We start from the raw sequence: 14873 nt of genomic DNA on the forward strand, positions 1-14873 counted from the left end.
ATCTGGAATCTTCCGAAAACCGATTAAAACCGCACTAATTTGGATTTGATTAGATTCTATTTTTTGCAAACCGTTGGATCGGATCGGATCGGATTTCGGATCTAATTTTCATAACTGATCCAATTCAATCCAAATCGCACTTATGTTATAATATTATTATTTTATTATTATATTTACAATTATACTTATTTACAATTTTATTATTATATTTACAATTTTATATTATTCATGTATTATTATTATTTAATAAATATTTTATATTCAAAATGTTATTTATTTATTTATTTTAACTAACCTATAATTCTATTTTTTATTGTTATGTTATTGCTGGCTTTTTAAGATATTTTTGAAATTTGTTATATCATTGTTGATTATTTAAAATTCGATGTTGAGACTTGTTATATGTATTTAACTTTTTTAATTTATAAAACAACATATCTAATCCAATCCAAACCGATTGAAATTGGATCGGATCCAATCCAAACCGCATCGTAAATAAAATTAGTGTTCGGATCGGATGAATTTTTAACTCAAAACCGATCCAATACGGCGAACACCCTATTAAGTAGTAACTAGAGAATAAGGAGAATGGGATAGCAAACGGTGCGTTTGTTTCGAGGAGTTCTCTTTCTTTTCTTTCCAAGTTTTCCATGGATATGAAACGAATGATCATGATCTCCCAGTGACGGTGTCTGTGTCCGTGTGTAACCCCTTTCCCTCCACTGTCCACTCCTCACGGAAGCTACCCGCCGTTCCGGTACCAGGTTAACTCTTGCGCTCTAATGTTCTTTCATTTTTCACTTATTTCTCTCTTATGTTTCTCCCTACTTTATTTTAGCTGTATCTTCAATTGTTTGCACTGAAATTCGTAGATTCTATGCCCAAAGTCTAATTCAGGATATTCTTTTCTTTTTGGTGAAGTTTATGAGACTTTTGTTGGTGTATTCCTAAGTTTGATGATATTTAATTAGAAGATAATTTCATAATCTGTTATTTGGATTTTTGATGTCCTCCAAGTGTTTGTAACTTTGCTAGTGAGATTTTGGTTCTACAAAATGCAATTTTTTTTTATAAATGGCACTATTTGCTATTAGTTGTCCGTGTCTACAATGCAAGCTTACCAAATTTTGAGACTAAACTCTACAAAATTTGAACCCTGAAACTGAACTTGTAAACTTGTAATTTCAATTTGGGAAAAAGTTTATGAGGTAACTTAAGAATTTGTTAACTTCACTACAGTGTGTTATGTTTAATGGATTGGATGAGTTCTATCTCTTATGGTGATATATTTCTTGTTTTCAGTGTAGGGAGATGGGTTTGTGGACACTACTAGAGGGGTTCTTGCTCCTTGCAAATGCACTGGCAATAATAAATGAGGACCGGTTTCTTGCACCGAGAGGGTGGGGCTTCTCAGATTTCTCAGTTAGGAGGACAAAGTCCTTGAAAGGCCAGATTATAGGTCTCATTCATGCAAGTCAGTACTTGAGAGTTCCTCTCATACTTCTCAACACCATCTTCATTATTGTAAAGTTTCTGTCTGGATGATGATGATGATGATAAGCAAGTTGCGATTATGGCTGATCCAAACATTATATATATATATATATATATATATTTGGGGTTTAATTTGTTGAGTTTAAATGCTATGCTCTGTACATGTGTGTCATCCGATTAGATGCTTGTGTTTCTAAGACTCAAGATAGTGGTTGAGTTAAACATTTCATCTTATGCTCACTCTTAAGATCAAACCTGCTTTCTGAAAATTATTTTTTTGTAAAGCCCCCAACTAACAGGGAAAGACTTGATTGATGTTACAATTTTTCTATATGTTATGTAATACATTCGTGTACACTTTAAACAAAGTTTAATTTGCAGTTTCAGTGATTATTTCTTTTATGCTCTCCTTCAGTTTAGTGATTGGTCATCATAATTAACTGTATAATAACTCATTGAATGTGCCTTGATTTAGATGCATGTTATCTGAATTTGTATAGATGTATAATTTTGGATTAAGCATGTAAGTCAATGGCTATGATGAGCCCGAGTGGTTAGAACAATGCAGACTTTGTCTCTCAACTTCCTTTCCCAGATGAGTAGATATATATAGTGTGGTAATAGTGGAAATCGAATGGCGTTTTAAACTGGATCTGTTTCTTAAATGGTTGCAGGTTCTAGATCTTTAATTAGAGATTTCAGCGAAGCATTATAGGCAACTAGTTTACCAAATTCTACTTTAGAAATGCCTATCAATGTATGTCTTTGTATTATTTTCATCCACACAATTATGAAATACAAAAGCTTGCGGAGTTTAGGCCGACTAATTTAATACAGACATACAGAATTTTGAAAGTGAAAACAGCTTATACAGAATATCACTCTCAAAATAAGCCTCTAAGGCAAAAGTAAATACAAAAGGGAGAGTACTAATCAAAATAACCAAGATGACAACAAAATATAAAAAGATCATCCGCTCTGCTACCATCAAGCAACTCATTGAGGTGGGTTGCAACCTGTATCTGAAAAACAACAACGTATGGAATGAGAACCGGAAGTTCTCAGTATGGTAACAATACCCAGTAATGTAAGATGTAAGACCCTGGGACGTCAGAGGCAATCCTAGAGCTTTATACCTAACAGATATCCAAACTTAACAACAAAATAAATAACTTAAAACGTAAATAATAAACAAGGTATCTAATCTTAGGGGATTTTTAACTAAAACCAGTCGCCGCTTTTCCACAGCCTTTACCACACTACCTTCCGTGCGATCCTATCGCCACCGCCTACCTAACCGCCTCAGCACCAGACAATCACAGATAATGCAAGCAAATAAAGCACAGATAGTTTTCATATATAGCAAGTAACTCAAGAAGCAAGTAAGCATGTTATACAATTAGGCAAACTCAAGTAATCAAAGCAAACAAGCATATAAGAGATGCATATGATGAATGTCTATCCTATTGGCTCGTGATATCACTTGTCGGTCCATAACTGCCAACCCGACATATCCTTTCGGATGTAGCTTTTCTGCCACGCCTACGAATATAGTGCCGGGCACACTCTATTGACCCACGGATATGGTACCGGGCACACTATTCACCCACGGATATAGTGCCGGGCACATTCGCATGCGTAACCCAAGGATATAGTGCCTGGCACACTCTTGCAGCAGAAAAAGTTATCAATCGTAATTCATTCCCAGGGACATAATACCCTGCACATTATCATGCTTAACCCAAGGATATAGTGCTTAGCACACTCTCCACATTCAACAAGATCATCATTTCTTGCTGAGTTCTCATGGTACTTAACTCAAGGATATAGTGCCTGGCACACTCTCAACATTCAACAGGTTCAGCATTCTTTTCTGAGTCTTCAATTCATCGTAACCATCATCAACTTTCCATTCCAAACTCATTAGTTTATCAGTTTTTCAATTCATATACCATTCATCTTTCGCACTCCACCAAACCCATCCTCAGTACACCAGAAACCTAGGCCTCTGTTCTCTAACTTTTCAAAATAATACCAAATCAAACCTCCTTGGACTTTTCTCATATTTCAATACCCGAAGATAGCCCAAGGGTCTTAAAATGGTGTCACAGAAGCTTACAAGTTGGTTGGGAAGGTGAAATAGTTGAAAACAAATTTAAGTTTGAGAAACAGGGCGTGCGTACGCAAAGGGGTGTGCGTGCTCACGCCCAAAGAGATTTTTAAAAAGTGCGCGTACGCATAGGGGTGTGCGTACGTTCAGGTACAAATTTTCAAAATTCTGTTCACTCACACAAGGCGTGCTAGCACCCCCAACAGACTAGCCTTCCCAACGTGTGCGTGCGCACAGGTCGTGCTAGTGCTCTCAACAGCAGGCCTTTCCTTGCTTGTGCGTATGCACAAGGCTGTGCGTGCGCACAGGTTTAAAAATTTACAGAGTTGTGCGTGCGCACAAGGCTGTGTGTGCGCACATACCAGAAATCACAAAATTTTGCAACTTTGCAGAATTTCAGATTTTGACACCAAACTTTGAATGATCATAACTTCCTATACAAAAATCCAAATTTTACAAACTTTATATCAATTTGAAGATTTTTTCAATGAACTTTAATTATAAACAAAATTCAACAAATTTCGAAAATTGAGGCACAAGTTATGACCTGTCAAAGTTCACTAAAAATCAGTTTTTACCAAATTCCACAAATTCCTCAATTCCTTGCAACACACAACCAACACCAAAATAAAACCATTCCAAACTCCAGTTTACATCATAACTCACCCTTTTTGTCACTTTCCACCATGTGTCACTACCAATCCATAATTTTCAATTCAATCACAATCTATACTCATAATCATCATCAACTAACAATAACCTCAACAACCAAAACAACTCCTCATCAAACCCAGTAATCATCACCAAACAATATTTAACATTAACCAAATCCATCATGAAACTCATCAACACCAACCACACAATTTAAAACCACAAGATCATCTTCAACACATATCATCACACATCAAAATCATTAGTCAACAACATCCAAAATCATCATAAGGATTCATAATTCTCCTCATTCACCACTAACATTTTCACACCTCATCATCAATCATCAATAATACTAATAACTCTCAACAACTATAATAATTCTCAACATTCATCCTCAACCAAACCATCATCAAGCATGCATTTTTATACAATTAATCATACAATCACATCTTTCAACTTATCTTAAGGCCAACTAGCCTAAGTGTCCGTTGATATTACATATTACATAGAGGAGACCGAAACCATACCTTGGTCACTTCCCAAAATGCACACCGCACCAAGATTGGAGTCCAACAAGCTTTCATCTCACCAACAAGCCACCAAAGTTCAAACTAACATCATATATATATATATCAAAATCAAAATCTAAGACACACAAAACAACTAAACACAAGGATTTAGTGAAACCTTACCTTACCCAATGAGATTAGGGGTAAAATTCAACAATTACCCGTTACTAGAGATCACCTAAACAAGCAAAATCACAAAATCTACTCAAAACCATAACCCAAAAATGCAGAATTCTAGGGCAGAAAACTGGGGATTGGGACGCAATTTTTTATCAGGTTTGTTTAGATAGAATTGAAAAGCTCGACGAGAGCTTTGCGTGGCCGCAAACGGCTCGTCAATCGGAGGTTCGTAGCTCAAGTTATGGCTCCCGGAAGGTGGATGTTAATAGTAACATCGCCTCTTCTCCTCTCTTCTCTCAAATCGCGCCCCTCTCTCTTGTGATGGAAAATGAGCTGAAATGCTCATTTAATGAGCATATATATGTTGGGCCTTGGGCCCGATTCGGACCCGGTACAACTCGTTAGCGTTTTTGGTCTGTTTGGCCCACTTTGGGCCAAAACCTTTAAGATTAGTGTCCGATTTTCAATTCTAAATTATTTTTATCCTTTCAAAATAATAAACCAAATTTTCAAAATCTTATTTGTCCAAAATACACGGTACTGGACAGACTAGAGCCGGTACTGCCAGCTTAAGCACCAATACACATTTTTACAAAAATATTTCGAAAAAGATACATTTTCCAACTCAGAAAAATTCATCGAAATCGAATTTCACCTTTCTATTTTCAAATTAAAACTTTTAAATTTTGAATCTATTCCGAGCACTAAAAATTACTTTATTAAAACGGTTTTGCGTGAAAAACTCTGGTTCTTACATGGGCACTGTTACCATGCTGAGAACCTCTAGTTCTCACCCCATACATGTTTTGTGATTTTCAGGTGCAGGATGTGAGGCACCTCGTTGAGACTTGATGGAAGCTTCTGATAGCGAAGATCTTTGTGCTTTTTGGGCTTTATTTTGGCTATATGTATATATGTAGATACTTACTCTCTCCATTTTTATATACATGCTGTATTAGCTTCCTCTTGGAGGTTATTTTGGAGAAACAGGTTCTGTAAACTGTATTCTGAATTTATTTTGGGTTCTCTCATATATACATGTATATATACTTATGTGCTATGCCTGGTGTAACTTCACAAACCGAGTCTTGAGCTTTTCTATTTGTATCTTAGAACTCTTTAGTTTATAACCATGTTAGCCTACTTTTACATAGCTTCGTGCACGTTGTCGCTTCGTGAGTGTTGCGCTTTTCGAATTAATGATTTTGCTTTACCCTTTTTTTCAAAGGCTCCTAGTTATAAATTTTTTTCAATATATATATATATATATATATATATATATATATATATATATATATATATATATATATATATATATATATATATATATATATATATATATATACTCGTAATACTTCACCACCTCTGTCTTAAGACTTAAGCATAAGGCTCTATGTAGTAGGGTGTTACACCACCTATAAAACAAATGGATAATAAGAATGACACGAACCCAAAATTACACGTTTAACACGTCACAGATGACAACAATAAAGTTAATCCAAAATTTCTCATCAAATCAGTTCAAAATTAAAAAAAAAGGAAAAGTCTAGGGGCCAGCACTTTTTTAACAATCTGGCCAGCACTTAACCATCAAAAGAAAAGTGAGTGATCTCCTACCATTAGATGTAATCTCACACCATTAAAATTACTATTGATGACCTATTAATGGATTACAAAACACAAAACTTGCTGGCCTCCTAGCACTCCTCTTAAAAAAAATAAACTTTCTTTTTTTAACCCAAGCAGCAATATATTTTTATTCATAAGAAAAAATCTCTAAGAAAACCAAAGCTAAAGTCAATTATACACAAGAAAATAATACAGATCTCTCATGGCATTAATTTCTTTTTTCTCAGGTTATGATAATGATACAAATCTGAAGAGATCACACAAACAATTAAAATCAAGACCTTTACCAAAGTAGAGGCCTTACCGTCTCAGCCCTTCCAATCCTCGCAAAGAGTATTGTCCAACAAACCAATGCATTAAACAAACAAATAACAATTAAAAAAATTAGAAATAAAACAAGAAACATTTCTGTTAGACACCTAGCGAGTGCCATTTTATTTCAGTGAGATAAACTTACATTCGACCATTGTCAACACCTTTCAATTATCTCAATGAAGATTTCTCTGAGATCTTTCTTCACATTCCTTCTATGAAGACACTGTTCTTGCAATCTTGCCCCATCTTAAATCTGTCACTCCTCATCATCTGTAGCCAACAACAAACATTAAAAAAATATATGAACATCATGCTCAGAAATGAAAGAACAAACAGCAATAACAAATTTCGAAAATACTTAAATTAAATGAACCCAAAAATCTTACATACATACTCTATCACAGATAATAAAACAGTAAATTTAATCCAAAATTTCTCATCAAATCAGTTCAGAATTCAACGAAACTAAACTTCCTTTTTTTCTTAACCTAAGCAGCAATATATTTTTATTTTAAAAAAAAATAATCCTTAAAGAAACCAAAGTTAAAGTTAATTATACACAAGATAATGATATAGATCTGTCATGACACCAATCTCTTTTATTCTCAGGTTATTATAATGATACAGATCCGAAAAAATCACACAAACAGTTCAAATCAAGACCTTTACCAAGTAGAAGCCTTACCGTCTCAGCCCTTCCAATCCTCGAAAAGTATATCATCCAAAATGAGAACTCCCATGAATATGATAAATAAGATTAATCCTAAGAATAAAACATGGACTCTTAAGGTTAGGGTGATTAGGCTTTGGATTATTCCCAATTTCAGTGGTCAGCTCCTCTCAAATTCTATAGAATTGATTTTAATTGATGAATATATGGGTTCTTGTGTTTCAAGCATGCCTCATTTAATATATTATTGTCTAATCTTATTTTTTTTAAATGTATTGTTACTAGGTTGATTTAAGATGTTTTCTTTGTTGTGTTTGTAACTTATAAACATGTGAAATTTAGCATATGTTGTGTCCTTATCTCATTCCCACTTTAATCTACTCCTGGATTTATTTGTTTGTTTTGGAAACATTATTTGTATTTAATGTTTAGCTCTTTGTAGTTTATCTTCTATTTTGTAGTTAGAGATCTATTTTTTTCTGACTGTTATATCATTTGATGTGTGTGAATTATACATTTTTTCCTTGGTCGATGATGTCAAATTTGCTATAAATTGTCTTGTGTATTGGTAGGGGTGTAAGATACAAGCTACTGTTCGGAGGCTTATGATTCATAGGTTGAAAGAACTTTTGTCCGAGAGTCAAGTATATGTGATGAAGCTCTTCTCTATTATTCCAAATCAAGGATCATATAGGGTCACTAAGACTGCGTTTGTTTCTGAGAACAGGACAGGACAAGACACTGAAAACAGGACAAGATAAGACACTGAAGGACAAAGACACAAAATTTTGTGTTCTTTTATTCTGTTTGATAATAAACTAGAATAAATTATAAAAATTCAATTTATTCTCATTTTTTCATTCAAAAAATTTGAGATGAAAAATATAATAATAAAAAATATAATTATGAAAAATTAATAAGAATAATGAAAGAAAAATGAAAAATAAGTTATGTCCCTTGTTAGTGTCCTCATGTCCTTCCTATCAGGATGGACACAAAATATACTAATTCAGTATCTCTAGACACATTGTCTCTGTCCATATCTCCTCTTTCAAACACGATTTTATGTTTCTGCGTCCCTGTCTCAATGTCTTGTGTCTGTAAACAAACGCAGCCTAAGTATTAATCCAAATATTTGATTCCATAGTTTAGGTTAATTATTACGTGTAAATAGGATTTTATCTCTGTAGTTGCATTATTTCTTAATAATAGATTTTTTCTTATATTTTGATTTTGTGATTCTGAATAATTATCTATACGGTTGTTAAGTCACCTGCAAAATTATATTACTCATATTACCTTTTTTTAAAACCATTAAAGTTATTGCTTTACCATTTTATTTTGGGAAATGATTCATTGTGCCATAAGTTGATCTACTGAGATTCATGATTATTTTGAAAATTTAAATATAGTTGGAAATTAACAAAAAGAAAAAAAGGAAAAAAAAAGAAAAGAGTATCTGTCGACTGTCAGTACCCTTAAAAATTCATGCTTTTTAAATCTTAATGTAGAGCTAGACCAGAGTGTTATAATGCTATTAGAAATTTGCATTTCTTACACAAAGTGTATTCTTGATTTTTTGGAATTGTTACCTGAGTTGACTTTCTTCTTTTTAGTGCTATTTTATAACTTTATACTTCTTCAATTTTATGTGTGTGGGTAGGATAGATATGTTTAGGACTAGTGGTATAAGGTCAAGTGATTTATTGAATTTGATAGGTTGAAAAAAATTTAGAAATCCATCAAGAGTCATTTTTGAAATACTACCTTTTTATTTTTTAAATGGTATATTAAAAATCGATTATATTTTGTGCATTCTAATAGCTGTGGAGTATTCATCCAAGCGTCACTTTCACAATATTTAGGAATTAAGAATAGAAGAGAAAGCAAAAAATAAAAAATAAAAGGTAAAGCAAAAAGCAAGGTTTTTTTCTGAAATAAATTAAAAAAAATATTTATTTTCAGAAACACGTTATTTGAACTTTAATTTCACAGTTTTTTTTGGGAGATTTAGGACAAGTTTGCCACACCCTCGGCGAACTCCATAATATTAATAGAGTTTGCCTCACCCGGCGAACTTCATATAAATTATGAAGTTCACCGCTTCTCTAGTGAACTTCACTTCAAATACTCAAAAATAATGGGCGTACTTAAATTTTTAAGCTTCACAATGGACAATGGCAACCATTATCATCGTCTCCAGATTACATAGGAGTACAAAAGAGTACATAAGAATAAGTCATATTTTTGTTGGGAAAACAATAGTTTTTTTAATTTATAATTGAAAAAAATCTTTGTTAAATATGATTTATTATCGTGTATCTGTATATTTCTGGAGACGATGATAATGGTTGTCATTGCCGTCAGCAATGTTGAAGATGCCATTACCATTTGTCGAGGGTTTGGCAAACTCATCATAAACAAAAAAAACGCATTCTGGAAATTAAAGTTCAAATAAGATGCTTTTGGAAATAATATTTTTTTAATTATTTCAAAAAAATAAACTTTTGTAAAATAACATTTTTTATCTAAAAAATAAATTATTTTAACACGATAAATCAAAGAATTTTGTTTATATACATAAATTATATTAAAGTTCAAATAAGATGCTTTTAAATTATATTTGTTGTTGAATAATTTATGAAGTTGAATTAGATACAATGTATTATGAGGCAGAATCTCTTTAGCCAATTCTAAGAAGTGCTATGGTATCTTCACATTCAAAGTAAATGTTTTAAAAAGCAAGAATAGAAAGAATGAGTATAAATTTAGTCCTAATTGAAAAAGTTTCTGTAAACTATGAGGAATTAAGAAAGGATACTTATGTATTTTGGGTAATGGTAGAATAAATAAATTTTTTATTTTTAATTAAAAAATTGAACAATAAAAATATTTTTATTAATGTAAAAAGGATTTTTATTTAAATTAAATAAATATAGTATTTACGAAAATAAATAAACGTTGAAGTAATTACAAAAATGCATCCTCAGTCACATCTCGAATGCACAGACCCCGTTCTATGATAGGGCGTCTGCGAGTCATATCACGATTGTATCCGTGATATAAACATGAGCATATATCGGATACACTGCATCCGAGATACGCTCGTTTTGTGATTGGGATTAGTGCATCCGAGATAAACGTAGATTCCTGATGCCCCCCTCTGTATCCGAGATATAGTCAAGATTATAATTAGAGTCTTAGCATCCAAGATATGTGTATTATGGTATAGATGTCTTTGCACCCAAGATATCTTGTAGAATAAGTTTATTTATAGAGACCATCCTAATACCTCTCCTTACACAATTCACAAACCATTCTTCTCTTTCTCTTCTTTCTGTTTTGTTCTGATGGAGAATAATCAATTCTTCTTTGTGGTGGTTTATCCCAATGGGATAGTCAGACACGGTAATGAAGGAGTGATTTTTGAGTCTGACAAGACTGTCATGTTGCGCACTTACCGGGTTGATAGCTTGGATGCGCTAAAGACGGTCATGCTGAGCAATATGGGGACAGTAGAAAAAAAAGAGGTTGGGCGAGTTGCATATAGATCTCTGAAGGCGCTTTAGAATGGTGGATTTACCAACCAATTATTTTGGATTGATAAGGATCAGCATGTGAGGGTAATGTTCGACGTACATGCACGGCTGATGTCGCAACATGTGATGGAATTGTATGCTGCAGTCCGTGACGTAGTTGTTAGTGGTGAGCCGTCTCCTTCGACTACTGAAGTTGTATCGCTCGAGGCAACATCGATCTACTATGCTCAGCCTCATGATAGTACCGATGAGGACAACAGTGAGGGCAATTCAAACTATGTTATCGAGTGCAGGTCGTCAAGCGATACAGCTTTCGAAGTTGAGTTTGTACCGAAGACTCCCAGCGGTGGTATTGGTAGGTTTCTGCTGCCTCCCCCTTTGGCCATTCCTCGACTGTCGGATGTTCTTATCCATTATCAAACATTGAACTTGGATGCAATGTAGCCAGACGATCTTTTGAACGCTGGTGACGGGAGGATTACAACACGGATGGTAGAGCCAAATATTATTCAGTCTATTGATGTGTCCTTCGTGTAAAATCTGATTAATTAATGAATAATTAACCCACAAATTAAAATTTATTCTATAAATTAGAAACATGATTTTTATGGTTTAATATGATAGAAAAAATTTAAACGAAAATTTCGACACTAATTTTAAAGAATTTGGCCCAAGATTGAGCCAAACGGGACAAACCGAACCCGTATTGGGCCCTTGGCCCAACCCAAACCCATTAAAACAAAAGAGCACAGCTCTTCTTCCCCTTCCCTTAAGCTAAACACGCTGGGAATTATTCAAGGGTGGAGGAAGAAGGAGCAAACCCTTGGTTTGATTCAAAGTGCCATAACTTTTGATCCGAAGCTCCGATCGCCGCACCGTTTGTGGTACGTGACCACGGCGTCGAGCTCTGCAAAGCCCACAAGGTTGTGTAAGAGGTAAGCCACATTTTCCTTCCAATTTTCTCAACCCTTGATTTCGAAATTATTGGGTAAAAAGTGTTGAGATTTTGAGCTCCTTGATATTATAGGATCCAATTAGCTTGAGGGGAAGGCTTAATCTTGCCTCTTTGATCCTTGGGTATGGAAAGGATTCTCAATCCTAGTGAAATACTTGATTTGTTGTGTTTGGATATTGAGTTTGTATGTGTGGGTGTATATTATATGTATTAGGTAAAATATATATGTAAGTGGATTGAAGCTTGATGAAGATTTTGGGAGCTTGAAGTGGAATGCAAGCTAGAAATCTGTTTTTAGAGGTGTTGAGGCCTTGGAAGCTTGAGGAAAAGTGAATTGGGAGTGTTCCGAGTTTGAGCGGGAAATCAACCAAGGTATGGTTTCGGTTTCTCGTATCTAAAATATAATGTGTCGTGAAAACTTAGGCTAGTGACCGTAAGATAGGAATTGAATTGTTGATTGGTTGGGATGGATTATTATGTATGTGGTTATTGGTTTTTGGGATTGTGATCGGTGCTATTGTGAATGATATGTCTAACTTGGTATATGAGATTGATAAATGATAATGATGGTATTTTTGAGATGCGAATGTTGTTGAGGATTTAGGATTGGTTGGTATTTATGAATTTTGGCTAATTAAAGTTATTGTTGGTACTATATTGGTAGTGAAGTTGATATTGTGTTTGATATGAGTAATTGATTATGTATGTTGTATATTGTTTGAATTTGAATTATTGAGTTGAGATTGATGGAAGAGGAGAATTGGAAGTTGTGGAGTGAATAAGGAGGTTGAAAATATGAATTTGGTGTGCTTGAGGCTGTCATGGCAAGATTTGGTTTGGTTTTAAAAGGTTTGAAGTGTGTATGTTTTGAAAGTTGAGGTTTGCGGATTTTAATGAAAACTCTTGATTTTTGGCCAATTTTGGTGGAGCATAAATTAGTCTCTGAACCTCCGATTTCTATCAAACTTATTTAGAAAGAAAATTTGGTTCGAGATGTTTACACTGTTCAAAGAACGGGGGAAAAATATTTTAAAACGAGAAAGTTATGCGTATTCAAAGATTGGTGTGCAAAACAAAAAAATTCTGGACTTAGTAGCTTTTTTGAGATTTATGTTAAGCATGCGTACTCGAGAAACACACGCGACGCGAGCAGTCCATTAAGATTGGAACACTTGCGTACACAAGCAAGGGAGTCACGTACGCGACCACCCATTTTTAGTCGTGTGCGTAAGCACGGCAGGGGTGTGCGTACGCACAGCCCTTGTTTTTCTGCATTATGAATTTTTGTGTTTTTAAACCATCCCTCTAGCTTGAAAACCCTTTTAACACTTGTTTAAAGCCTGAAAGATGAATTTTTGAGTAGTAAAGTATGCTTAGCAGTGTGAGAAAGGCAACTTGATGAAGAAAGGGGTAAAGTAAATGAGCATGAATGAAGAAGTGCTGGAAGGTTATATATGCTTTGAGCGGTGGCTAAGTTCATGATGTTTAATGATGTGATTATGAATGAATAAATGAATGAATGTAAGTGACATGAATGAAGAATTATTACTGAAATCTGATTGATGATTAAATGATTATGATTAATTGAGGAAGCGTAAAAATATTAGGCAGTATGCCGGAGATGCATATATGATTAATGAATGAATGTGGTAAATGAATCATGATGGAAAATGTTGAATGTGAGTATGCTTGTATTTTTCTCTCTGGTTGTAAGGGTGACAGGGCATTGATACCCTCTAATGGTGACAGGGCACAGATACTCTCTAATGGTGATAGGGCACGGATTCCCTTTAATGGTATTAAGGAGCAACAGAGAGATTGTGCCCGGGTTAGCTACCGAACACATCGGGTTGGATTGATAACCGACATATGAGACTCATCAGCCACTAGGACAGGCATGCATCATATGTATCTATATGTTTGTTTGGTGTGTTCTATTTGAAATGCTTAATTGATTGCATAACTAGTTGCTACTTGTTTAATTGTTGTATCTGCTTTCTACTTGTGATTTTCTTGTCTGTAATAATTGTGTTTGTAACAACTGGTTCTGGTGGCGGTTGGGAGGTTTGGAGGAGTTGGAAAGGGGAGTTTTAGATAGACCGAAGACCCTTAGCTATTTGCCTCTTACTTTCATGGTTTAGATATGTTTATAAGCTTTAACTTTATGTTGGTAGGATTGCCTTCGACTTTCCCAAGACATTATATGTTAGATATGTGGACACTGTAACCATGCTGAGAACTTTCGATTCTCACCCATGCGAATTTTATGGTTTTCATATGCAGAACGTGAGGATCTTCGTTGAGGCATGCTGGAAGCTTCTGATTTAGCGAAGAATCTTATCTCTCGGGGTTTTATTTTGGCCATATGTATTTACATAGATACTTATTATCTCCACTATATATACTATATGAGCTCCTCTTAGAGATTAATTTGGAGAAACAGATTTTGTAACTCTGTATTTTAGGTTTCTTTTGGGTTTTCTATATATATATATATATATATACACACGTGTTAGTTTATCTTTTACCTTGCTTCACTTACGTTATCGCGTTCGGGAGTGTTGCGCTTTTCAATTTTACGAATTTGTTTTACCCTTTTTCTTTAAAGGCTCCTAGTTAAAAATCTTCTTCACTATATATATATACATATTACATTTCACTTTTAGAGGTCGTAATGTCTCACCACCTCTATCTTATGACTTAAGCATAAGGCTCCATGTGGTAGGTGTTACACTTCGCAGATATATTGTCCGGGGGCCATATCTTGTGAAGGAACTCAATTTCACACGTCCAGAAACTCACAAATTTGAAAAAAATG

General features: G+C 34.3%; 1 protein-coding gene across 3 annotated transcripts; it reads left to right on the forward strand.

Annotated features, from left to right (window-relative positions):
- The first annotated feature begins 592 nt into the window (after nt 1-592).
- On the forward strand, nt 593-1877 carry LOC107622846 (uncharacterized). 3 transcript variants are annotated; one of them, XM_021113589.2, is made up of 2 exons: nt 593-757; nt 1303-1877. In XM_021113589.2, the coding sequence occupies exon 2, from the start codon at nt 1312-1314 to the stop codon at nt 1543-1545; it is 234 nt and encodes a 77-aa protein (XP_020969248.1). In that variant the 5' UTR covers nt 593-757; nt 1303-1311; the 3' UTR covers nt 1546-1877. The 3 variants fall into 3 exon arrangements, with proteins under 3 accessions (XP_020969248.1, XP_016180376.1, XP_020969249.1); XM_016324890.3 differs by having other exon boundaries at nt 623-764; XM_021113590.2 differs by having other exon boundaries at nt 625-764; nt 1308-1877.
- The last annotated feature ends 12996 nt before the right edge of the window (nt 1878-14873 follow it).

Source organism: Arachis ipaensis, chromosome B10 (genome assembly GCF_059453495.1).
Source record: "Arachis ipaensis isolate K30076 ecotype BB chromosome B10, ASM5945349v1, whole genome shotgun sequence".
Lineage (NCBI taxonomy): Eukaryota > Viridiplantae > Streptophyta > Magnoliopsida > Fabales > Fabaceae > Arachis > Arachis ipaensis.

Coding starts and splice junctions, on each gene's coding strand:
- LOC107622846 (XM_021113589.2), top strand. CDS start 1,312: ATGGGTTTGTGGACACTACTAGAGGGGTTCTTGCTCCTTGCAAATGCA.